Source organism: Rhipicephalus microplus, unplaced genomic scaffold (genome assembly GCF_043290135.1).
Source record: "Rhipicephalus microplus isolate Deutch F79 unplaced genomic scaffold, USDA_Rmic scaffold_66, whole genome shotgun sequence".
NCBI classification, from domain to species: Eukaryota; Metazoa; Arthropoda; class Arachnida; order Ixodida; family Ixodidae; genus Rhipicephalus; species Rhipicephalus microplus.
In genome coordinates, this window is record NW_027464639.1 from 1231168 (window position 1) to 1257819 (window position 26652).

Genomic DNA, 26652 nt, shown 5'->3' on the forward strand with positions numbered 1-26652 from the left:
AGTGGACAAGTTCCGACCATACCTTGAGTTCACCGAGTTTGAGGTACACTGTGATCACTCCTCACTATCCTGGATGTTCACCACAGACCAGGCCTCACCACGTGTAAAGCGTTGGGTTTTGCGGCTGCAAGGTTTCAACTGCAGAATCAAGCACAGGCAGGGTCTTGCAAATGTGCCAGCCGACGCCTTGAGCAGAGCTCCCCTTCAGCACCAGGAAGTTCCAAGCCCGAGTCTACACGAGACGCTGTTCCCTATGGCTGTTCCAGAGCCCAGCCCACAAATCAGCTTTGAGGCAGCTGCTGTAGCATCTGAAGTGGACGACACTACTGTCTTGAATGATGCAGGGCTTCTCGCCCAGGAACAAGGGCAGGACCCCATACTGTCAAAACTACGAACTGTGATGAAGGGAGGAAAGCTTCCGCCCACTAACAGTGATCAACCCTTGATAAAAGACCTGGCGGAGACGACCGAGATGGAAGAGAGTGGGTTGCTTGTACAGCACCGAGGGAACAGGAAAGTACCTTGGCTACCGAACCATCTCTGCAACTTGGTCCTGCGACTGTCCCATGACCACCCGATTAGTGGCCACTCCGGCTTTTTTAAGACCCTCAAACGCGTTTCTCAGAATTTCGTGTGGCTGGGTATGCGCTCGGACATATCCAAGTATGTGCGATGCTGCCAGGTTTGTCAGCGCACCAAAGCCCACCGGCAGAAGCCAGAAGGGCTGATGAGCAGTCAATGGGCCACTGCCCCTATGGAACAGCTCAGCGTGGACATAATTGGGCCCTTGCCTATGACACCTCGATGCCACAAGTACCTTCTCGTGGTGATTGACAAGTTCACCAAGTTCATTGAACTTTTTCCATTGCGGGCAACAAACAGCAAAAGTGTGGTGGCCTGCATGATCCAGATTTTTGCAGACATGGCACACCTGTCTCCATTTCAAGTGATAATGGAAAGTCGTTTGTAAGCAGGTTGTGGAAGGGCCTCCTTGAGCATTGGGGCATACAAGACCGACACACTGTTCCGTACCGCCCTGCCGGGCAAATGGTGGAGCGCCACAACGGCATTATCAAGCAGTGCCTTAGGGCTTATTGTTCCAACCACAAAGACTGGGACCAGCACATCCCTGAAATCGCCCTGGCCATGCGCACGGCTGAAAGCGTTGTCACGGGCTACACGCCTGCCTTCCTCTGTTATGGCCGGGAGCTGAGAACCCCATGGACACAGGCTGAGGCCAAAGACGACGCGGAGCCTCCTGCGACAGCATACCGTGCATTTGCTACTGAGGTCTCCAAGTGTCTGCAGGAGGTGCTTGACTTCTCCAGGACACACCAAAACCACATGTGGCGCGCTCAGAAGACTCGCTACGACCAGCACAGGCGGCCACTGACGATACAGGAGGGTGATCTTGTTCTGCTCGAAAGCCACTCCCTCAGCGATGCCACCAAGGGCTTCTCCTCGAAGCTTGCACCCCGGCGTTCCGGTCCCTTTCGGGCAGTGAGACGTGTGGGACAGAATGACTGTTCTAGTGGACTTCAAAACGGGTTGTCGCCACGGTGTGAGACACGCAGATCAGCTGACACTGTACCATGACGCTGCAGGCAATGTGTAGTGGTGGCTTCACATTTTGAGGGGGGGGAGACCTGTGAGGGGGGGGAGACCTGTGAGGGTGGCCGAGAGAGGGTGTTACGTAACGACGTCATCATCACCGGGACTTGGCCGAGAGAGGGCACTACGTGACTGCGTCATCATCATCATTGGGACTGGAGTGGTGGGGGTTGCGTGGGTGGGGAAGGGAGAGTTCGGGCTGGTTGGAAGGAGTGGCAAGACGTAGCGGTGTGTGGTGGGCGATTTAGGGTTAGCGCGTGACAACATAACACTCTGACGTGGTCATCACAGCAACAAAGACTTCAGTCAGTCCGTTGAAGACGCAACTCGTTATTTCAGCAAACTTTCGCCTAGAAAAGACAAGTCAAACTGCAAGCGATTTTCAAGGCATCTATAGGGTCCTACATAGCTTCTACTCAATGAAAATTAAGAATGTCATAAACCAAGCATACAAAGCTTTAGAAAATTTCATTGAGCTTGTGTCACCAATATACAATAAATGAATAAGTGAATGAAATTATTTGAATTTATGTCACACTCAAAGATTTCGGTGCGACATTCAAAAATGAAACTTCAACCTTTATTTTCCCTGTTAATATTGGATTTATGACAGAGAAACTTATGGCATCAGAGTTCTCAAAAAGCAGTTTATCAATATATCTGAAGTCATTGTTTCTCTTCAACTACTTTATAAACTCTGCAATTATTTTCACGTCTGCTTGCTAAAATAAATACAGGTTTATCATGAGACTCAAGCAGTAGCAGAAAGAAGTAGGTAAATACCAGTTTGCTTTGCATAACTTCTTTCATTTTTGTGGTGTTTCGGTTTAGTTTTCATGGTTGCCAGATTCGGTTTCATGTAAAGCCTCTCAGGGGGTGCTACCATGTGTACATAGGCGCGGCATTGTACATAATAAAGTAGTTCTTGCTTGGCTACCAGCTGCTGCGTACCTCGTGTCGGCCAGCGCTTCAGCGCCGTGCCCACTGTGTTCTTCGTGCGGCACGTTCGCCGCATGATACATTTTGGCGACAAGGATCATCAATCCACGTGCATCAGGCGTCAAGGTGGGCATTCAGCCTTTTTCATCATGCTGTCGACTCAGCACCCGTGCAAGCTGTCCCACCACTACTGTATTTCCTGCTTACATTCTCACTTTTTGACACTTCGTGCCACTCCAGTCACGAGGCCTACCTATGTGCGCGTCTCTCCTGAACTGCCGTCTCGATGCTCTCTTCGGCAAGCATGTACGCTGCGATACCTCCATCCGAGCTCCTGCAGTGCCTCCTATTTCATGGCGACAGTGGGGTACGGTTCTTCAAATTTACATTGATGCTGCTGCTAGGGATGCCATCCCGGAGAACAAGAAGGCGCTGCTCCTGCACGCCTTGGGCGTCGAGGGACTTAACACTTACCTGCAGGCCACCGAAGATGAGCTGGGAGCCGTCCGGCCAACTCAGGAGACGTGTTCGAATGTGTACGACGCAGCCCTTGTGCTGCTTAATGAAATCTTTGACCCTCCATCGGACGCGCCGTGTTTGCGCGCCTACTTCAAAGCCCTGCGTCAGGGCTCGGACCAGCCGGCGGTAAAATTTATACAGGAGGTGTGCCGAGTAGCCAAGCTTTGTGATTTCGGCGCGTCGGGCGACATCCTCGCTTTCGACCAGATCGTCTCTGGCATCACGTCGCCGCAACTACAAAGAACTTTCTTCAAGATGGGCAAGGACTTCTCCGTACAGAAGGCGCTCGACGTAGCAAGAAAGAAGGAGCGCGTCGACTGCGCGTTGCCAGTTATCTGGAGCGCAAGTTGACGCAGTGTCGTCACGCCCTATTCAAGATGCCAGACCAAATGGGGGCAGTCCTCCCCAAGGTCCGGTGCAAGATGGTGCCGACAGGACTTCTCCTGTGTGCACATCCTCGCCCTGCGCTGCTGCGGACACGCCCTCTCTAGCTTCGCCACCAGCACGCGCGGATGCCTGCCACCGCTGCAGGTAAACGCAGCATTGGGCGAACTTTGCCGCATGCCCTGCCAGGAGCCCAAGGTATTCGCGGTGCAGACGTCGAGGACACTTCGTGCGGGTCTGCCGCACTACTAAGGACTCGACCGGTCATCAAGGCACATCGACGGTGACCAATATAGTTGCTGTCCTGCAAGTGGACGAAACGGTCACCACTGTTGGACTTCTCCATCTAACCGTATAGATCAATGGTTCTGCAGCTCGCTCCTGGAAATAGATGTCATGTCATCTGAGCTCTGAAAATAATCATCAGAGGCGAGACCCTCACTTGTTCTCTCGTTGACTCCTCGGCGGTTCCGGCGAATGCGTCACCGGTGTATCACCCCCTGTTTTCGTCGGACATGGGCAGGGTCCTGAATTACATTCAGCGTGTCAAGTATCGACCTGGTCTGCAGCCAGTGGCGGCCAAACTGCGTCGTCTTCCCTTCTTGCCGAGGTAACAAGTCGCGGATGAGCTGTAACGACTAGAGTTGAGTGTCATCATTGAGAGGGTGGATGCTTTGGACTGGGTGTCTCCCTTGGTCGTCGTCCTCAAGAAGGACAATTCCATCCGACTGTGCGTCAATCTCCATGAGCCGAACAAAGCCACTGTGGTGGACGGGTTCCCTCTACCCCACATCGAGGAACTCTTACAACAGTTCACAGTATTGCATCCGCATACCATCAGGTTGAGTTAGCGAAGGAGAGTCGTGACCATACTACTTTTCTAACTCATCAAGGGCTTTACAGATTTCGCAGAGTGTGCTTCGAACTGGCATCTGGGCCAGCTATTTTCCAAAAAATTATGAGCGATGTACTGAGAGGTGCCCAGGTGTTGTCTGTTACTTAGACAACATTTTAGTTTGGGGCGGTAATTGGGAAGGGCACGATGTGCACTTGAAAGGTGCCTTGTCTAAAATAGATCCCTGTGGCATGAAGCTTAATGACAAGTGTGTATTTGCTGCTACTGAAATTGCATTCTTAGGTCATAACATAAGTACTCGCGGGTTATCGCCGGTTGAGTCTAAGGTCGCTGCCATACTTGATACCCCTGTTCCCACTGATGTTAAAAATCTCCAATCCTTGGCATTGGTTGGATATTACGCAAAGTTTCTACCACATTATGATGATGTTGTTGAGCCTCTGCACCGCATGCTCCAGCAAGGTCTGAGTTTTAACTGGTCTGCTGAGGTCAATGCCAGTTTCAACCAGATTAAAAAACTCTTGCTGACCGCCCGGTCATAAATATTTTTGATAATCTTTCGGTGGTGGTTCCAATGTCGGCATCCAATGTCGGCATCAAAGCAGTGCTCCAACAACAAAGAGGAGATCAGCTGCTAGCTGTTGCTTTTGCATCTAGAACATTGTCCTCGGCGGAACGCCAGTATTCAGCAGGAGAGCATGAAGCTCTTGCTTGTCTGCGGTAGAAAAATGACATGTGTATCTTTGGGGTTGGCATTTTACAATAAGAACTGACCACCAGGCTTTAGCTACAAGTGTTGAAGATTGGGCGACTTGGTTCGTCGTACTTGAACTGATATAGCGCATTACGGGGAAGAAGAAACGGCCGAGCAGACCGACACAAGACGACGGAGCGCTAACTTCCAACTGAGCTTTATTGTCAAACTGCGTCAAATATGTAGACCGGCGCAAGCATACAAAACCACCCTAACGCAACGACAAGATAACACACAACATCGCACCCTCACATATCACAGATTCATAGGCGGTTAATCTGATTAAGGAAGGCCACTTCATGTTCAGATAAAACCAAAGAAGGGGCGCTAATACACGTGCTGCCAGCTCTTGCTATACAATGCGCTTCTATAATTTCTCGAGTCAATTGTGACGGGTGCTATTTTACCACTTCACATTGATCAAACATGGGGGTACATCCACAATCGCGGCAGTGTTTTCCAATGTGGCCCTGGATTGCTTTGTGAACACTATACAGGTGCTCTTTTATTGACCGCTTTTATTGACTCGTGAGTTGCCAGTTGCCAATAGCTTACGCTTTTTAGATTTGAATTTAATTTTTTCACCTGACCATGCGTGCTGGCTATTTGAACCTAGAAATGGAAAACCCCTTTTACCCTATGACTCTTCCCATTCCAAGTTAGTTAAGCGCAGCATCACAAATCTTTCTCTCATCAATCCTCTTAGGAAATCGTGTCATGTCATGCAGCGCAGCTTTGCAGCTCAAGTTGAAAGGCTTTTGAGTGCTGGGTACCCAGCTATCCTACTGGCATCTATAGCTGAAAAGCTATTAAAACAGAAAAAGAAAGGCTACAACTCCGAGGCTCAGCCGGAATCTAACGACCGAAAAAGACCCGTAGTTTTACCCTACGTGCATGACATTTCCCACCGGCTAAAAAAGATAGAGGAGAAATGCAGCGTCAAAGTGGTGTTTTCAGCGCCGGATAAGTTACAGCGGCTTTGCAAAGCATTCAACCCTCTCAAATCACGTACCACTGGTTGCGCAACTAAGCACAAAACTCTGTGCCGTGTGTAGCGGGGGTTGTTTACATGATTCCATTCTCATGTGGTATGTGGTATTTCAGCCAAACGGGGCGATGCCTTAATGAAAGGCTAAAAGAGCACCATTATAATGTTCACAAAGCAATCCAGGACCACATTGGAATTCACTGCCGCGATTGTGGATGTACCCCCATGTTTGATCAATGTGAAGTGGTAAAAAAGAGCTGGCAGCACGTGTATTAGCGCCCCTTCTTTGGTTTTATCTGAACATGAAGTGGCCTACCTTAATCAGGATAACCGCCTATGAACCTGTGATATGTGAGGGTGCGATGTTGTGTGTTATCTTGTCGTTGCGTTAGGGTGGTTTTGTATGCTTGCGCGGGTCTACATATTTGATGCAGTTTGACGATAAAGCTCAGTTAGCGCTCTGTCCTCTTGTGTCGGTCTGCTCGGCCGTTTCTTCTTCCCCGTAATGCGCTATACCAGTTCAAGTACAAGCTTTAACTACTTTGTTGTCAGCTGGCGCGGGGCGGGGCGAAGCCCCTTGCAAACTTCGTGATAGTGCGCTTGGCTGTTATAACTTTTCTGTACAATATCGCAAAGGTGCCGATAATTCGTAGCGGACGCATTATTTCGGCTGCCAGTCCAGCTTCCACCAGCACAGGCGCTAGAAGAAGATAATTTCTTTAGTTGCTGCATGCTTAAATAAGGAAGAATTACAGACAGCCACTGCTAATGATGGTACCTTACAGCAGCTTATTCAATACATTGCTGAAGGTAGGCCTCTAAAGAAGCATTTGACTTCAGTACTTGTACCTTACTTTGCAGTGAAAGACGAACTGTCTTATGCAGATGAGCTTATTTTTCATGGGGAATATGTTACAGTTCCAGAAACTTGCCGGGGGCAATTGATTCAGTTAGCCCATGAGAATCATCCAGGCATGATTCGTACAAAGCAGCTGCTTCGTGACAGGTATTGGTGACTGTGCATTGACAAACAAGTGAAAGGTTTGGTTCGGAACAGTTGCATCTGTCAAGCTGCCGACAAATCGGCGAAACCTGTCCTTGCACCGCTACAACCAGTTCTTTTTCCTGAGAAACCGTGGGAGAAGTTACGCATGGACATTATTGGTCCTCTTTCAAATGTTCCCTTAGATTGTAGCTTTGCAGTCACTTTGACTATTACTCCAAATGGCCTGAGGTTTGTTTTGTTTGAGACGTTACATCTGATGCAGTCATCACCTTCTTAACTTCAGTCTTCTGCCGTGAAGGGTTTTTAGCATGCTTATTAACAGACCACGACCCCAGTTTAGGTCTCGTCAGTTTGAAAATTTTCTTTACGAACGAGGTATTCAACACCTCTGTTCTTCCAACTACTATTCTGAAGCCAATGGGCAGGTCGAGCAGTTCAACAGGGCCCTGAAAAAGTACATTCAACTAGCCCAACTAAAACACCGTCCTCTAAAGAAAGCGACTACGGAGTACTTTGGTAGTTACCATTTTTCTGCTCAGGCAACTACGGTATTGTCCTCCGCGATGTTGCTTCATAAGCATCAACTTCGCACAGCGGTTGACATAACTGATCTGTTGTTGCCTTCTACTTTGAAGTCATTTTCGGACAATACCATAAGGACAAGAGTTTTTCATGGGCAGAAGTGCATGAAGAATTGTGTCGATCATAAGCGAGGAGCCAAACCTTCGGTCATTTAGGTTGGCCGAAGAGTCAAAGTATGTGTTCCAGAGAAACAACACAAGTATAAAGGTCCGTTTACTGTTATGTCGGCAGTAGGATCCTAGACATTTGGACGCAGTGATGGATCGATTTGTAATGCTTCTGAACTTGTGATTGTCCATTCCGAATGGGAACCACTTACACTCTTGCACCCTTCAATACCTTTGCAAAACCAGTGGCAATACTCTGCCTTGGTTCCACAATGGGCTCCTATCCCTATTCCTGCAGCATCACCATCTTTCCCTGGGGGAAATGGTATTCAAGCAACGGTTTCAGATCCGGCTGTGGTGCCCAGCCACCATCAAGTTTTACCGTGCACCGAGCATGCTTCAGAGTCCTTGGACTCGGGCTTTGTATCAATACTTGACAGACGAGCCCAGTCCCCATGCCAGTATCCTTCCTAACACTAATGAACATTCTTCCAAACCTTCAGGCTTCCATGTTTCGCATCCGGGTTCTCCGTCCCCAGCTACAGCTGAGGGATGCTTAAGCGAGTTGTCTGAATACTCAATGCTCTCAGCTGTGCCTGAGCAGCGCGTAAGCAAGCCAGTAGGCTCATCTTTACATACCGAACTTCCTGCTTTGCAAGGGAGCACTTCAGAGCGCAACGAGCTTCAGCGTTCTAAGCGTTCGCGTAAGAAACCATCCAGGTTTACAGACTTTGTGGCACAAATTCTATTTTCTTACTCGTACGTTGAAATCTGTAACATACATGTTCATTGTTGTGTGGAAGCTGTGCATTGTTTATTGTATAAAGGTATAAAGGATACACTTTCATGCTGTGATTTTTGTTGTATATTGTCTGCATAAGTGCTTTCAGCCATGGTGCGCTGTGTACAGAGTTATGTTTTTTCTCCTTCTCATGCCGCTTCTCTGTTATTCAATTAGTTACTTTACGACAAAAGGAGTGGGAATGTTAAGGTTTGAAATACAGAAGTTCTGTGTCATTACATTCTTCTAAAATTGTATAAGGTCATAAAAGTTACTCAGGTTTTGTTAATCATTGTATAAGGATCTTAGAGCCACATGTCCTTTTCTTTCTAGGGGAATTATGTGGTGTTTCGGTTTAGTTTTCATGGTTGCCAGATTCGGTTTCATGTGAAGTGTTTTCGCCCTCAGGGGCACTACCCTGTGTATATATGCGCGGCATTGTAGATTATAAAGAAGTTCCTGCTTGGCTACTGGCTGCTGCGTACCTCATGTCGGCCGGCGCTTCAGCGCTGTGCCCAGTGTTCTCTGCGCGGCGTGTTCGCCACACAATACTACAATTTTCTTTATATTTCTTGAAAAGCACCACCTTCTCAGGCCGCCGGGTTTTCACAGTAAACATGACGTTCGACTGTGACGAGTGATTAGTGCGCGGCCGCAAACGCACTTTTTGGTTCTCCACAAAAAATATACTCATATAATATGAGATCATAAAATGGACACTGAACAACTGAAATGTCTGTCCCCATTCACATTGTTCGTGTATGTGCATTTCTAGACGGGTTGAGGTTGCGGGCAAGCCGAACCCAAATGAGTAGCAGGCTGTGTGCTACTTAAGGAGCAAGACAAATGTGTGGAAGCTCGGTCTGTATAGCCTTGGCTCTAGTGCCACAATGAGTTGGCGTAATGCGTAGTGTATCTGCCTCATTATAGGGCATAAATTATTATGATACCTAAGTGTGCCCTGGTCATATAAGTCATAAGTTAGAGGTAATTCGGCAGCTACGAAAAAAGCCACTGAAGTAGGAAAAACTGCCATCACTCACGTTCCAGCAACCGCATCATTGCTGCACTGCCCGCTGGCTTGAAGCTCTTGCCGAGCGGGCAATCGAACCCTGCAAGAAAGACCACTTGTTAGAATTAAGTGCTTCTCGGAAGAGCCCAAGAAGACCCTCTTGCAACTACACTCAAACCTCGTTATAACATAACGAGATAAAACGAAATAATGGATACAAACAACAAAGTAAATGAAGTTCCCCTTGAAAGCTCCATTGAGAACCATGCATTTTAAACCACTTTGCAATCAAGTAAAACTGACCAGTAAATGAATATAACGAACTAAATTAGTCTACAAAAAACTGACCATTGTGTGTTAAGTATATCATTTTCTGCAGAGTTTGACGCTCGTTCGGCGCGGCTCTTTTAAGGCTCCCTTTTAAGGCTCCCTCACCAACCTAACAGTCACGCCACGCGCGGCCGAGAGAGTTGTCCTTTTCACACAGCCAGTAGATAGGATTGAGGAAGCGCTCAGCGAGTCACATGACTTAGAAGCAGCGCCGCGGTGCAAAGCGATTTCCCTCTCACTTAAGAACACACGATGGGGAAGCTTCAGAAGACACAATCATTCATAAATCAGAGGACATCCGTCATTAATTGAAGCAATCTGTGATGCGTGTCCGCACACGTTTGGCTTGCAGCGAATCAATCCATTACGCACGCAGTTTGCAAAGCATGGTAGCGCGCACCTAAATCTAGCACCAACACTCTCTAAAAATGACGGCAACAACTGCGTCTTCGCTGCTACCCTCTGCACCAAGAAGGAGCGTATGCAGATAGAAGCAGATCAGCATTAGAGAGAAAGTCAACACTCCACGACAGCTTTCTTTTCTTTCTTTTTTCTTCTCTCTCCGCGCACAGCCTTGAAAGGAGAAGAGTCTCTACGTGCAGAGACGAAAAAGGCAGAAGCGTGGCACAGGCACCGCCGCGGGATTGGGCATGGTGCTGAGAACATTTTAGGAGCGCGGTATGCTGAAATTACAGTGCGTTTTGTCCAATTGGAATACATATAGCATTGACGGGACCACAGCGCGTGTTCGAATTAAGCGAGATCGAATAATGAGATTCGACTGTGTTTATTTTCCGTCGCACGCGTGGTCGTGTAGTGGTACATCGGGCCACGAGGCAGTTTCCTTCTTTGCATGCTTATAGGTGTGCGCCCATCCGAGCAAACATTGCCACAAGCTGTTATAATCGATATAACGAAATAATGAATACAGTGAAATCTCGGTAGAACAAACCCCACACTAACAAACTTTTCAGATTAACAAACTTTTAAAAATCTTGCGCTGACTGCTAATAGTTTCAATGTAAAACTATTTCACTAAGACATACTACAGAATACCGAACCCATGGAGCCATAATTTAGTTCCACGTTATATTAACAACGCCTCAGTACTACGAACTTATGTACTGAAATCCGTCGCGACCACTGGAGGGATACGCAAGCAGACGACAAAGCGAACGATCGCCCTGCTTTTCGCAAGACGCGCGACGGTGTGCAGGGAAAAAAAAAAAAGGTGACTTTCCTTTCTTTCTTTCCTTCCTTCCTTTTGTTGAAACGTCGACGCTGCAGATTTACAAGTGAGCACAGAGGCGAGGACAACACGGGAGGGCAAGGTCAGCGAAACAGAGTGAGAGATGCGGAGCAGGAAGCATGAGCGCAGAAAACCTGAGACAGCGGGAAAGCAGAAAATGAAACGCGAGAAATTTCCTTTTTTTTAGCACCTTTTTTTTTTTTTCTTCGAAAGAGGCGATGACAGCCGTGACGCTTCAGGTTTTTCTTTGGAGGCCTTATTTTTCAGTTGTGTTCATCTCTTTTTGGTGATTACTTATCGAGTTCGCAAAGCAAGCCTGCGTTCGCTCTGCGGTGATACTACAAATGAGTTCATCTCTTCTTGCGATGAAGAAGCGGATGCAGTTTTCGCTAAGCGAGACAATGAATATTCTTCAGCAACAGGAAGGCAAAAAGTAGGCTGTTGTGACCAAAGAACCGAATTGCACCACAGGAATGTGGATGAGCTTGAGGCCTTCGCGCTGCAAAATTTATGCTGCTCGCGTCAAAAAAAAAAAAAAATCACAAACTTTTTTGAAGTAAACGTGCATTTTTTGGTGTTTCCTTGTCCATTTTTTTTTTCTCGTGAAAAACAAGTTCAAGGACCCACCGCTGTAAAGGTAAGTCATTCTGGTCGGTGAAAAATAAGTATTTATGATTAATTTTCGAGCTTTCACTATAACGACCTTTCAAAATAACGAACAGATTTCCGCAGTCCCCTGAAGTTCGTCATACCGAAATTTCACTGTATAACGAAATAAGTGCGGCTCCCTTTCAACTTGCTGACCTGTAGGTCGGGGGATCGAATTCCGGCTGCGGCGGCTGCATTTCCGATGGAAGCGGAAATGCTGTAGGCCCGTGTGCTCAGATCTGGGTGCAGGTTGAAGAACCCCAGGTGGTCGAAATTTCCGGAGCCCACCACTACGGCGTCTCTCATAATCATATGGTGGTTTTGGGATGTTAAACCCCACATATCAATCAATAAATCATCAATCCCCTTCAACTTCGTGAATTACAGTGACTTGAATTACACGCAGTGAATTACAGTGAATTACAGTGAATTACAGTGAATTACAGCGACGCAGTGAATTACAGAAACACAGTTCATGCAATGAGATATGCTATTAGTGAAAGTGCAGCATTTTCATATGCGAATACAATCCAAATTTGGCTCTAATTTAGATGTAGAAAAAGGCAATACTCAATGCAGTAGCTATATAATTAGGGTCAGCGAGTATGTAGCAAAAGGTAGAGTAACAACGCAAGCAGAATTGCTCTTTCATGATCACTTATATTCATTTATACAGACAACAGTAGAATTTATTTCATTAACACACAATCAGTATGCAAACAAAATCCACAGACTGGATAAAATAATTGGAGTATTGGATATAAACTACAAAAGAAGCACAATGGGTTACCCGACGACTCCATCCTCCCGAATGCAGGAGGTGAAAGAGCATCATGATCGTGTGCAGCACACCACCGCCATTTTTATAGTTTTCTTTGCATTTTGCTTTGCTGCGTTTTTGAAGCGAACTGGGTGAAAACTCGTATTCACAGGTCATGTTCACAATGGCATAAGTGCGAGGGCCTATCACCCTTGCTTCAAACTCCAGTCGCAGTAATGATAAGGAAAGCACACGCGCTAAGTACAGTCTGCACTTTTTGTAGACAGCGGCATATGGTGCTGAATATAGTCTGCAGCTGTTTCCAACTATCATAAAGCTTCTATTGTGGCAGCTTTATCTTTTAGGGGCGAAACTCCTAAGGGCCCAGCTTTGCAGCCATCTGGGCCAGTCAGTCACTGGGAGATTCGTGGGTGACTAACAAAAAAATGTACAACAATGAACTAACAGCAATCATTATTGTGACAAAACAATATAAAACACCTAGAAGTACTACAAAGCCTTCAAACTAGTCGGCGACTTCAACGTAGACATTATGGACCATAGAACAGAGCTGTGTCGTAGACTATGTCACTTAACTTACATTGCAGTAAAATTTCGTTAACAGGATGTTCACAGCAATGGCAGAAAACTGAATCAAACCAACTTCCAACTAAGAAAAATGCATTATAAAGTACACTTTCATTAATTGATTCATGAAACTTTATTGGTGTGCTGAAGCCAAGTCTTTACAGACCGAGGCGGGCCACATCCACGTCGGTACTGTCAGGCCAAGCTGACAGTACCGGGCATTATGGCTCAGCCTGACATCATGGACTATCATGGATCTTCTGGACTGCCCATAGTTGATCTTGATAACACGCGCTTTGTACCATCTTCTGCCAGTAAAACCAATGTTCTTCGGGGTCGGCAAGAGTCGCGGGACAGCCCACCAGCATGTGTCTAATTCTAATCATGCCATCGTACGTATCACACGTATCACACGTATCACACTCGCCTAGAATTTCACTATCAGGGTGAATTTTATTTAGAAAATACGTAGTTGGGCAAGTTCTCGTTTTGCAGTAAATGTAGCGTGACTGCGTGAGCCCTTTTCAACATTATGTGTGGCAGTGGGAATCGCCTATGCTCAAAGTAATAATATTTTGTGATGTCGTATGTGATTAAATGATCTTTATGATCCCCGGAATAGCGGTAGGCGTCGGGTTGGGTCTCACCAGCACTGGAGTCCTCGTACCACGTCATTCGCACCCCTCGTGGAGCTTGACCTGGGTCTCGTCCTTTTGTCCCATATGCGCAAGAAATCATCGGATGTCAGCATTGATAGCCTTGACTTCATCAAAGTGCTTGATTGGGCTGGTTGGTGCTCTATTCTCGACTCTTCTATCCAGTCCTGTCGTTTGCGCTGTTAAGCACTTTCTTCGTCAGCATCGACTTCGTTCATAAGTTTAACCACAGTCCTTAAAACCTGGCCCCTGTCAAAGCTCGTAATTGCTACATTGGAGTCTCTATAATTTGTATTTCTTCTAACCTGACAGTCCTCCAAGAAAATAGACTGCCATCGTCTCTTGTGAACCTGGCTGCGCCTAGCAAGTTTTCCAGCACTACACACGTTGAAGTGCTTCTTCAGCATCGTCTTCAACAAAACATAAAAGCTGCTGCGCAAGAACAAAACCTGCAACAACATCTCTAGTCTTCGGTGGCAGTTCGTTTCTATATCATCATCTCCTAGCCGAACCGTCTGCACAATTCTTCTGTTCATTAGTGGACTGCATGCATGGACAACAGATTTTTCAGAGCAGACGTCACTAAGAACGGCCCCAAAACTACCGTGATTGCGTTCACGTGTTTGCACTAGATGAAATTCGAGAGCTAGTTAGGCTTACTGCCATACCTTCGCGCGATGTATTCCTTGTCAGTGCCTGTTGATTCATCATCACCGTGCTGCAAAGCCGCTACCTCTACACATAATAAATTGATGGGCTTTTAGCATGCCTGTCAGGCACTTCAGATGCAATTGAACATTTTGGCCCCCGTCGCTTCCGAGAAGTCGGCAGTAGAGCCAGCAGTTTTCACAATGCTTTCCTAGTTTTTGTTTGCTGCACAGTCAGGTATGTTGGGCAGCCCCGGTAAAACTGCAGGTACAGCCACCTGAGTGAGAACACGTTTTTTTTTGGTGTGTGCAACAGGACGTTTCTCTTGTATTTTGAATGATATGTGGTAGAGATTGCTTCTTCCAGGAACTGCTTCGCGCATGTATGGTCAGCAGGCTGAAGCTTCCGTCAGCTTTCGCAATCACCCACCGCCCGTTATCCTAGCGTTCTGGTTTACACGGAGCCTTGAAATGCGACACACGCTCCGTACAAGTTCGATACCCCGACTTACAATTCAGGAAGAAACACCACTTGCCCCTTTCAAGGCGCAGCCAGTGACAAGGCCACTGATGTGTACTAGGAGTCATAAGCCGCGTCGAAGTACACATGCACTAAAACACAGGCAGGGCTTACGGGGCACAGGAAAATGTGTGACCAGATCCCCAAATCCCATGCCTGCAAACCTTTCAGGAATATGTTCTTTCGCGCTCAAATACCTGGCGCCCCATACAGTAGCATCATCTCAACTCGCGTGACAGGAACTACTCGTACCTGAAGGTCATCGGCAAACACAATCTGCCTTTGCTCCCTTCTTGCGCGGAGTAGCAATTGTCGACACCTTGCTTATTCTTACACCGTGATCATGGCTCACATCATATAGCTAAGAAGACATGCCCTGGCGGTGCCCAATCTTACCCTGTAGTAATGTCACCAAGCTGTCCAAAAGGGAGTTTTTGCAAAGGCCACATGGAACATACCAGCAGACTGTACATACAGGTTTGCAGTTGAAACAGGCAAGGGACAATTATTTTTCTTGCAGGCAACAACTTTTTGTCAACTTCATCACAATTGACTGTGTAATATTCATGTGTTGAATGAATCAGTGATGTTGCAGCACCTGAACTGACTTTCTGAAGTTCCCTTATGCATTGCATTTACAATAAAATATTGTGAGCCACCGGTTTATTCGGCCAGGCTCGAGCTCAATCACGCCGGTGATGATATTCTTAGATGAAGAAGATGTACAGGTGATGATGATTACAAAGAGAATAAAGAGTCATTCGCTTGTCGCGCTCACACTAATTCCCCCGCGCGGTGAAAGCGGCCGCCTGGTCGCTTGAGAGTATTATGAAATGCGTCGCGCATAAGGCTTCAAACGAGATACGTTCACTATCTCTGTTCCTCGGCAACGATGATCAGGACTCGCGCCAAGAGGAGAAACGCGGTAATTGACAGGAGATGTCTGTTCGACCACCGTGTATGGCCCAATGAAGCGACTGATGAATTTGTCGCATAGGCCGGGGACGCGTAGTGGAGTCCATAGAAGAACTTTGTCACCAGGGGAAAAACTCACAACACGGCGAGACGAGTCGTAGCGAGATTTTCGAGTGTCTTGAGAGAGGCCGATGATAATACGGGCCTGGTGACGGCAGTGTGCGAGACGAGATAGGAATTCTTCAGAGAAAGGAGCCGTCGAGGGTGCAGGGGCGGAAAGGAAAGAGACATCCAGAGCGAAACTCGGCGAGCGACCATGGACGAGAAAAAATGGAGAAAAGCCGGTAGTGCGTTGAGCAGCCGTATTATAGGCGACTGTCACGAAGGGTAGAATTGCATCCCAGTTCGTGTGGTTGGGGTGAATGTACATGGCGATCATGTCCCAATAGGGTCCGATGAAACCGTTCAGTCAATCCGTTGGTCTGCGGGTGGTAGCTAGAAGTGGTCTCGTGAACAGTGTTCGAGGCACGCAAAACTTGCTCGACAATGGAAGATAGGAAGACTTTGCCACGATCACTGAGGAGAATGCGTGGAGCTCCATGACGCAAAAAGATGTGGCGAAGAAAGAAATCGGCGATCTCAGTGGCAGTCTCAGATGGTATATAAGCAGTTTCTGCGTAGCGGGTAAGGTGGTCGACTGCCGTGACAATCCAGCGATTCCCATTGAATGATATAGGAAGAGGGCCATACAAGTCGATTCCAACGACTTCAAAAGGTGAGGCGGGACAAGGAAGAGGTTGCATTTAAGCCAGCCGGAGCAGTTGTCGGTCGTTTTCGCCGTTGGCAATGGACACAGGAGGCGACGTACTTAGCGACGGCTGAAGAGAGGCCAGGCCAAAAACAACGACTTCGTATTTTGTCGTAAGTCTTGTGGTAGCCTAGATGAGCAGCGGTTGGATCATCATGAAAGGCTTCCAGAACTTCACGTTGCAGAGAACGTGGGATGACGGGTACCCACTTGTTGCCATCGATGTGGTAAACGTAGCGACATAAAGCATCACCGACAAGCTTAAATTGTTCAAGTTGTCGACGGAGTCTGGCGTTTGGAGGAGTAGTAGAGCCGGTCAAGCGGTCAACAATGGTGCGGCAGTATGGGTCGACACGTTGTTGTGAAACAAGGACGGATAGGGTGGCAGGTGATGAACTTGGCGCTGCGATTGGAGAGGTGCTGTTGTTTTGGAGTATCGATGGTGAATTGCTTCCGCTGGGCAAAGGACAGCGCGATAGAGCATCAGCATCTTGATGCTTCTTCCCAGATCTGTAGGCGACATCGAAATCATACTCCTGTAAGCGAAGCGCCCAGCGACCAAGGCGACCCAATAAGTTTTTCAGCGATGAAAGCCAGCATAGGGCATTATGGTCAGTCACGACGGTAAAATGACGGCCGTGAAGATATGGTCGGAATCTATGCACTGCCCAAACAACAGCAAGGCACTCCTGCTCTGTGATAGTGTAGTTCTTTTCTGGAGCGGTAAGAGCACGACTTGCGTAAGCAACGACGCGTCCGCGTGAGTTTTTGTCACGCTGCAAGAGTACCGCACCGAGACCATGACTACTTGCGTCGGTGTGAAGGATGGTGGGTGCGGTGGAATCGAAGTGGCACAGTACCGGATCCGACGTGAGGGCTTGCTTCAATGCCGTGAAAGCGCTTTCGCAGTCTTCGGACAAAATGAAGGGGACGTTCTTTGCGAGGAGTTGATGGAGCGGAGACGCAAGTTCCGCGAAACCACGTATGAAGCGCCGGAAGTAAGAAGATAACCCAAGAAAGCTGCGCAGGTCCTTCTGACGTAGTGGACGAGGAAAATCGAGGACAGCGGCAAGCTTCTCGGGGTCGGGCCGAATTCCTTCTTTGCTGACAAGGTGGCCGAGAACCTTGATTGTCTTGCTAGCAAAGGTACATTTCTTGGTGTTAAGCTGTAGACCAGCTTTTGCAAGGCATGTGAGGACTTCGTCAAGACGTTGTAGATGCTGCGAGAACGTGGATGAAAACACTACTATGTCATCGAGATAGCACAGACATGTTTTCCATTTCAAACCACGCAATACGCCGTCTATCATGCGTTCGAAGGTGGCGGGCGCATTACAGAGTCCAAAAGGCATCACATTGAACTCATACAACCCATCTGGCGTTGAAAAGGCGGTCTTCTCTTTATCAGACTCCGACATTGGTGTCTGCCAGTAGCCTGACCTAAGGTCGAAGCTGGAAAAATACTCTGCGCCCTGTAATGAATCCAGTGCATCGTCGATCCGAGGGAGGGGATAAACATCCTTGCGCGTTATTTTGTTTAGCGCACGGTAATCGACGCAGAAACGCACTGTCCCATCTTTCTTTTGAACGAGAACAACAGGGGATGACCAGAGACTCGAGGAAGGACGTATGATGTTACGTCGTAGCATGTCTGAGACGTTTTCCCTCGATGATCTTGCGTTCTGCCTGAGACACGCGATATGGACGCCGATGTACAATACGAGAGCCGTCAGTCTGGATGCTGTGAGTAGCGGTGGTAGTCATGCTGAGGGCGGGCGAATTCACGTCAAATAGAGAACGGTGTCTATTTAACAGGGCGAGCAAATCTTCAGTTTGATCAGGTGTTAAGTCATTGCTTATTGTCGCCGACACAGGTGTGGCAGAGGCATTGAATGGCAATGATTGCGACTTCGGAACATCGTTGTGGTTGTTGTTCGGAAGAGTAACAATCGCAACAGGCTCACTGTCGACCGCGCAAGATACTGTTGAGCCAAAGGGGAGCAGTACACACTCTGACGTTTGATTTATGGCGGTTAGGTACGTACACCCATCGAAGAAGCGAATAAGCTCCGGTGTGATCATAATGCCTCTACGTAGGGTATGACCGTAAGGGAGAATTAGTACGTCGCCATCCACAATGTCGGTGCAATTAACACTTTTAATTTCTTCGATGTATGGCCGAAGTACGTAATCTGACGTGGTGACAAGTCCGATGCGTCCACCTTGTTCAAGCGGAGAAGAGTCAGTGGCGTTTAGATGCAGGAGGCGCTGATCACATGATATGAAAGCGGACGCAGAAGACAAGAAATCCCACCCAAGAATGAGAGCGTGGGTGCACTCACGAAATACCGCGAAAACAATGTGATGACGAATGCCTTCTATGCAGACACGAACGATACACTGTGCAAGTGAACGAATGAGAGCGTTGGTCGCCGCACGTAGAGGTGGGCCGCCATAAGGTGTGGCGACTTTTCGAAGGCGGGAACAAAAATCAGCACGAATATGTAATCGAAACGGCAGCGCCAGTGTCTACAAGAGCCTCAACACGTACACCTTCTACGCTGAGGTGCGTAGTAAGGTGGTGCACGCACTGGCGGTGATTACGAAGCCACAGGCGTATGGTCTGCTGTTGTAGGCACAGAAACGGTGGGTGCGGCAGAGAGCGCGGCAACTTCGGCGTACGTGCGCGTCTGGCGCACGCAGGGACTGTTGGAACACGTCACATGCGATGCGGAGGCGATCTCTTGTTTAATCAGGTCTCGCAAGCTATCTTTTTCAGGAGGTGAAGTAACTTCCGCAGCACAGGAAGAGCAGCGCCCGTGCAGCTCTTCACGAACGATGTCGCGAATAAGCGCACGCAAGTTGAGGGGTGCAGGCAAAGGAACGTCGGTGGCATCGTAGCAAAGGAGAAGAGACTGAAGCTTGTCAAGTCGCTGACAGATGGTTATCACGTCCTGGGTGGTGGCAGGATTTTGCGTGGCGAGGGCGTGAAAGGCGACGGTGTTAATGCCTTTAATAATGTGGCGTATTTGGTCGTTTTGAGACATGCCGGTGTTAACGCGCTTGCACAGTGCAAGGACATCCTCAATATAAGAGGTGTAAGATTCACCCGGCAGCTGCGTGCGTTGAGCGAGTTTCTTCTTTGCTGCCTCAGTGCGAACTGCAGGGGCACCAAATACCCGACGAATTTGCTGCTCGAAAGTGTCCCAGTTGGGAAGATCTGGGTGGTGGTTCCAGAACCAAGTTTTCGCAACATCGGACAAGTAAAATGGGACGCTGCGCAACTTGTGTGGATTGTCCCACCTGTTCAAATCGCTGACGAGGTCGTAGTTCTTGATCCAGTCTTCGACATCATCGCCTCGGATACCGGAAAACACAGGTGGATCACGCAGGCGAGTGTTGTTGGACGGAGCGGGTGGCGGTGGCTGCAGTAGGACGGCGACGTTGGATGGGCCAGGGTTTTCTTGGGCCGCCATGGCAGGGGGTTGTACGCGACGACCCGAGCGGAGCTCCAGTGAGAACGGGCGAGAGGACTTGAGGGAACGAAAAGCACAGTCCACCACTTGTGAGGAACGGGTTTATTCGGCCAGGCTCGAGCTGAATGACGCCGGTGATGATATTCTTAGATGAAGAAGATGTACAGGTGATGATGATTACAAAGAGAATAAAGAGTCATTCCCTTGTCGCGCTCACAATATTTACATAAACAAATAAGGTTATTATAACACTTACATGTCTGTGTAGAGGAGTCCTTCACTTCATGGCGCTGAAGGCCTCCTATAACGATACACAAAAGAAAAAAAAATTTGAGTACATCTATTTGTTCAAATATATCTAGCATATTATTACCACACACGTAATTTAGGTATGTGCATCTGTGCAGCAGGGAACAGGAAGGTGACAGAAGAAGAGCATGTTCAGTTATTGGCAAAGGTATCCGGTGCACATTCATTCTACACCTTCAAGCCGATTGTTACGTCGCCTCTGAATAAAATAAACCCTTCTTTTGGACATAATTGACTAGTGGAGGTGCTGTGTACAAAACATACGTACCACAGAGCCACAGCTGTTTGAACTTCACCGGAGCCGTCGTCTTGCTGGTCTGCCATTGACAACAGTCGTCATGGCCTAGTGCAAGGGTCAAGAATCAACCGCCTCAACTATGCACAGGTCTACGCCGACTAGGCCTTACTACACGGCGGCATTAGCTTCTTTGCAACAATCAGTATGTATGAAAGACATCAACAAAACTAAAACTCCGTGGCCACGTCATGACTCATTTGCGTCCAAGCAGAATTTCGGCCAGCGCATTCAGCTCGGCCCTGCCACTCAGAGGCGGGCAGCCCCAATTCAGCAAGCTGATCGCCGACCCTTCACAACTGAGCGATCTGCGCATTGGTTCGGCGAGTGTGCTTTACTAGTCTGCTACAACTGCGGCTTTTAAGTCCACACTACCAGGTATTGCAACTACCGGCAGCTACCGAGGTACGACCAATTGCCGAGATATAACCGGTCTAACATTACACGAGCACAGGCATTCCCAGGAAGTGCATCGAACGAGACCCCAGGACCCCTACGAAACCAATCTCTGGCTTCTGACCGCAGTGTGACACCACCTCCTACCCCGCGCATCAACGGATCACCGTCTCCTCGGCGCACCCACTTCTGGCCTTCTCCGGAAAACTAGTCCGAGTGGCCGTTGAAGGTGATCTCTCTGGACAGTCTTCGATTCCAACAGAAATATCCTCTTTAGCTTCCATGTTTAAAAATAAGGTTTATGTGCTTATCGATGGTGTACCAACAATAGCCTTAGTGGACACAGGTGCTATCGGGTCAGTGATGAGTCTCGTGTTCACCTGCCTCCTTGAACAAAAAGTCATGTTTCGTTAAGACCGTGCTGATACGTTTTGTGGAATGAGTGGGAATGTGTTACAACCTGTTGGTGCGTGCACTATGACTGTTACTTTGGCGTATTAGAAATTTGTTGCAGAGTCTGCTGTTTTCCCTTGTATTACGCATGAAGTCATTCTGGACTGGATTTTCTGAAGATATGTGGTGTCACTGTCGATTCCCACGCAGGACAAATTACAGTAGACTTGTATGTCCCAGTTGCATTCATGAAGATTCCGCACTGTCAGGAAAGTGTCCTTTGCTTGTTCGTAGACACAACTGTGCCGCCATTGTCAGCAAATGTCTCCCTGTTGCCTGTTCCCCTGCAAGTGAGGAAACGTTTGACGCAACCATGGAGCCCATTCATCTCAGTTGCATAAATGAAACGTAGTGTTTAACGTCCTAAAACCACCATATGATTATGAAAGACGCTGTAGTAGAGGACTACGGAAATTTCGGCTACCTGGGGTTCTTTAACATGCGCCCAAATCTAAGCACACGGGCCTTTAACAATTTCACCTCCATCGAAAATGCAGTCACCGCAGCTGGGATTCGATCTCACGACCTGTGGGTCAGCAGCCGAGTACCTTAGCCACTATACCACCGCGGCAGGGCTCTCAGTTGCACAAAGCAGACTGTTTCAATTATCTACTGCATGCTATCCAATGCGCAAGTGCGTACTGGTTTATGGGTGATCAACTGCTCTGATGAACCGACAGTGCTGCCGGAGGGTCCGAAACTTCCAGAGATTGATGAACATCAGGTATTCTCCTTTGGCATCCTTTCAGAGAGCAGTTGATTTCCCAGATTAGACCCATTGCCATAATCTGCACGCCAGGGACAGCATTATGGCTATGATCGATAAGCCACTGAGCACCAACGAGCGTAATGAACTGGGGAGTATTCTGCGCAAACACGCCGGTCTCTTCGATTTCGCACAGCTACACACTCCACCGTCATTCCCTGCTTCTCGTATGAAGCACCGCATCGACAAGACATCGCTGACAGAAACTATAACGTGTATTGCCTTCGGAACATGCAGTGATCAATGAATAGGTTTGTGAGACGCTCAAGAAAGATGTAATTCAAGAATCATGTAGTTCGTGGGTCGCTCCAGTAAGTCTAGTGAGGAAGAAGGATGGGAAATGGCGATATTACGTTGACTACCGTCATTTTGACGCCATCACCACAAAAAAAAAAAAAGACATATACTTAGTCCCGCGAATTGACACTATTGACTGTCTTTCATCGAGCTCTTACTTTTTGATACCGGCAGATTACAATGCACTAAGAAAACAAGTAGAAAACGGCATTTGCCACACCAGATGGACTTTTTGAATTTAATGCGATGCCATTCGGTTTATGCAACATGCCTGCAACTTTTGAGCGCTTCATGGACAACATTCTACGTGGATTGAAGTGGCAAGTGGGTATGTGTTACTAAGACCATTTAATTTTCAAGTGCACCTTTTGTGAGGATAACACATGCTTCGGTCTCGTGTTTGACTGCCTAAGCAAAGCAGGCTTGGTGCTCAACTCAAAGAAATATCGTTTTGAGAGCGCCAAAGACTCGTCCTTGGATGATTTGTGGACAAAAAAGGCATACGACTGGATCCCGTGAAGACTGCCGCAGTGGAGGCGTTCAAGGAACCTCACTTGATGTAAGAACTGCACAGCTTTTTGGAGCTTTGTTCACACTTCCTTCGATTCATTCCCAGTTTTACAATATTGCGTACCTGCTCACGTGCCTGCTTCAGAAAGGGCCGCAGTTTGACTGGATCCCTGAATGTGAGTCTGCTTTATCCGAGTTGAAGTTTCTTTTGACGTCTCATCCAAATCTTCCACACCTCAATCCTCTGGCTACCAAGGAACTTCACACAGACGCTAGCAGTATTGATGTAGGTGCTGTCCTGATTGAGCACTTGGATAACAAAGAACATGTCGTAGCGTATGCAAGTCCCTCGCTAAGCAAGTCCGAGCGTAACTACACCATCACAGGGCAAATGCCTCGCAGTGCAGCACTTCCAGTCCTACCTCTACGGATGCTTCTTTACCATTGTGACAGACCATCATTCTCTCTGCTGGTTGGTCAATCTGCGTGACCCATCTAGTCAGCTTGTGCGTTGGGCACTTCGTCTACAAGAATACGACTTCATGGTTTCCCATAAAAGCGGTCGATGTCACGCTGACGCAGATTGTCTTCCGCGACCACCATTTCCAACAACGGAATGTGAAACGGACAACTTCGACAACTACATCGTATCACTGAACCAACTGTTTCCCGATACCAAGACCTTTAGGAATAAGATAAGTTTTGCAATAATTTTGCTGTCTGCTTTGCTGAAATATATACAGCTTTAATTATTATGAGACTCAAGCACTTGTGGAAAGTAGTTGGTAAAAACCAGTTATTGTTCACTTTGCATAAATTCCTTCGTTTTTTTTTTATATTATTGCGATAGCAATTATATGGACACTTTGGGCTGGATTTTTCCGCCGGCGTTGGCGTTGCCGTCACTCACCATATATGTACAAGTATCTATATATATGAAGATGCAAGAAAGAAAAAAATCCAAAAAAAGACAAGGCGCGCGGAATCGAACTTGGGTCCTCTGCATCACGAGTGCGAGGCGCTAATCACTGAGCCACAGAGGAGCACGTCCTTCAACATTCAAACAACACTATCTATATCTACCACTTACCACTACTGATGGGCATCCCGTGGGAAATTATCGTGTCTTCAGCATTGCTAGCAAGATGGCGCAATGAGCGCACATCGCCACATCGCGCGGTGGCGCACGCTCTCATCTTTTTTGCGTACTTCGCCACGCTTAGAGAAGGGGAGCAATGATGCCCCCTCGTGCGCCCTTATTTCGCAGTGGGGAGAATCGTATGCCTTGGCTGGCCTTGGGCTTTACCTAAAAGGATTTTGTTGTAATTACCGGGTGCACCAAGGTCACTACAATCATTCCGAATCTCAGTTTTCGAAAAGCGCACACTCTGCAGACACAGCGAAGTAACAACTGAGATGCCTGTTTGCGTGCATCTGTACCTGTGAGTAGGTTTTTTGCGTAATTTGCGCGGGAGAAAAGTGGGGCACAATTTGATCTGCATTCTATTCTGTGCGTGACCTTTCAAATTGTTGCTATCACGTTCATTGCTTTGCCTTTGCGGCAAAGCTGCGACGATCTTCTTGGAAAGCACCACCTTTTTAGTGCGACAATTTTTCACAGGAACATGACGTTCTTGCGATGACTGGTTAGCGAACGGCCACCAACGCGCTGTTTGGTTCTCCGCAAAAAATATTCTCGTAATATAATATTATAAGATGAACACTGAACAACTGAAATGTCACTCCCGATTCACATTGTTTGCGTATGTGCATTTCTAGATGCATTGACGATGTGGGCGAGCCAAACCCGATTTAGCAGCAGAATGTGTGCTACTTATACAGCAAGAGGAATGTGCAGAAGCTTCAGACTCGCCTTATCCATACCTCTCACTGTAAATATATTAGAAAATGTTTTTCACTACCACCACCGTCTGTGTAGCCTTTTCTAGTACCCGGATGAGTTAGCATCATGCCTAGTGTATCCGCATTATTATAGGGCATGAAATATAGCGATATACAAGTGTCTCCTCGCCAGATAAGTCACAATTGTCTAGTACTAAGAAATTCGGCAGCTACGAGAAATGCCCCTAAAATAGGAGAAACTTCCATCACTCACGTTCTCGCAAGCGCATCTTTGTGTCCATGCCTGGCAAGAGAGTAAACGTTGGAGACAGTCCAGCAGACACTGCAAGAAAGACCACTTGTTAGAAATAGTGCTTTTCTGAAGAGCCCACGAGGACTTTCGTACAAGTAATTAACACAGTGAGTTACGAAAATACACTTCATGTAACCAAATGTGCTATTAGTAAATGGTGCAGTATTTCCATCTGCGTATACAAATCAAATAAAGCTCTATTTAGGTGTAGAAAAAGGCAATACTCAATGCAGTAGGTAAATAATTAGGGTCAGCGAGTATGTAGCAAAAGGTAAAGTACCAACGCAAGCAGAGTAACGATGCAAGCACGACTGATTAAGGGGGGTGGGGGGTGCTTTCCTTTTTCCGAGTGTAACTATCCACTTCTTTCCCATCGGGTACTTGGAATAGTAGTGAAAGTTAACGACCTTTTTACGGGTGCGTGATCATATAGAGGCACAGAGCAGTACTTCACCATTGCGCAGCACTTGCCGCGGAGACAAGCGGCCGCAGTTTTAAGAATCAAAATGCTATGCTTTTAAAATGAGCGTTAAAAGCAGACACCCAAGGTTATTATGAAAGCATCAATAGCCACCACACACAATATAACCAAGACACCCATGGTTATTATGAAAGCGTCAATAACCACCACACACAATTTAACCAATTGAACTACTACTTTGTTGAGTTTTACCACGACTGTGGTTCCTACACTGCGCCGCGCCTCAAAAGTGCACAAAACCTCGAAGTGACATCATACAAGCCCGATTCGCAGCTCCGCCATAGATCGCACATCAGGCCAATAGTCCTCGCAGTCCTCCTGCACCAAGCTCATAACGTCACTAGCAGAGGCATTTTCCCCAATTTTGCTTATGACAACCCCTTCAAAAGCAGCAAGCCCAATATGTTCTTGCTACCTTGTTTCGGGTGTCACCTGATTGTTATCTACAATGCAAAAAGTTTGGTTTTGCCATGGTCCTTTTTCCAGACACCGCATCGTATCATGCCTGTGACGATGACATTTCTAAAAATGTTTGAACTTTGGATCGGCAGCTGACAGCTGTGTGGCCCATTTTGTTGCACACGGTGCATTTTGCAATAACAGGTTGCATATCACCGAGAAAGCTTTGCTTCTCAGTACCAGGCACTTTCGCATGCTTATGAAAATAGAAGAAGTTTTAAAGACGATAGCCTTTCTTGGGGGCTTTCGACCCAAAAATTTTGGTCTGTCTGTGTCTGTACATTTGTCTGTTTGTCCACTCTTAACGGCACCGGTACTTGAAACAGCCGACTCCATCCACAGCGCCCACCAATGCTGCTCAAGGTTTAGCGTTTATACTTGTGCAATTGTCAATT

General features: G+C 47.4%; 1 protein-coding gene across 10 annotated transcripts in view; it reads right to left on the reverse strand.

Annotated features, from left to right (window-relative positions):
• Positions 1-26652, reverse strand: part of LOC142790041 (uncharacterized) — a 467642-nt gene that overhangs the window by 96681 nt on the left and 344309 nt on the right. For all 10 annotated transcript variants that reach the window (XM_075885074.1, XM_075885070.1, XM_075885072.1 and 7 more), the window contains 3 exons: positions 25279-25347; positions 20393-20437; positions 9571-9639 (listed from right to left, as the gene is read on the reverse strand). In XM_075885074.1, the coding sequence (XP_075741189.1) occupies positions 9571-9639; positions 20393-20437; positions 25279-25347 (183 nt within the window). The remainder of the gene's footprint in view (positions 1-9570; positions 9640-20392; positions 20438-25278; positions 25348-26652) is intronic.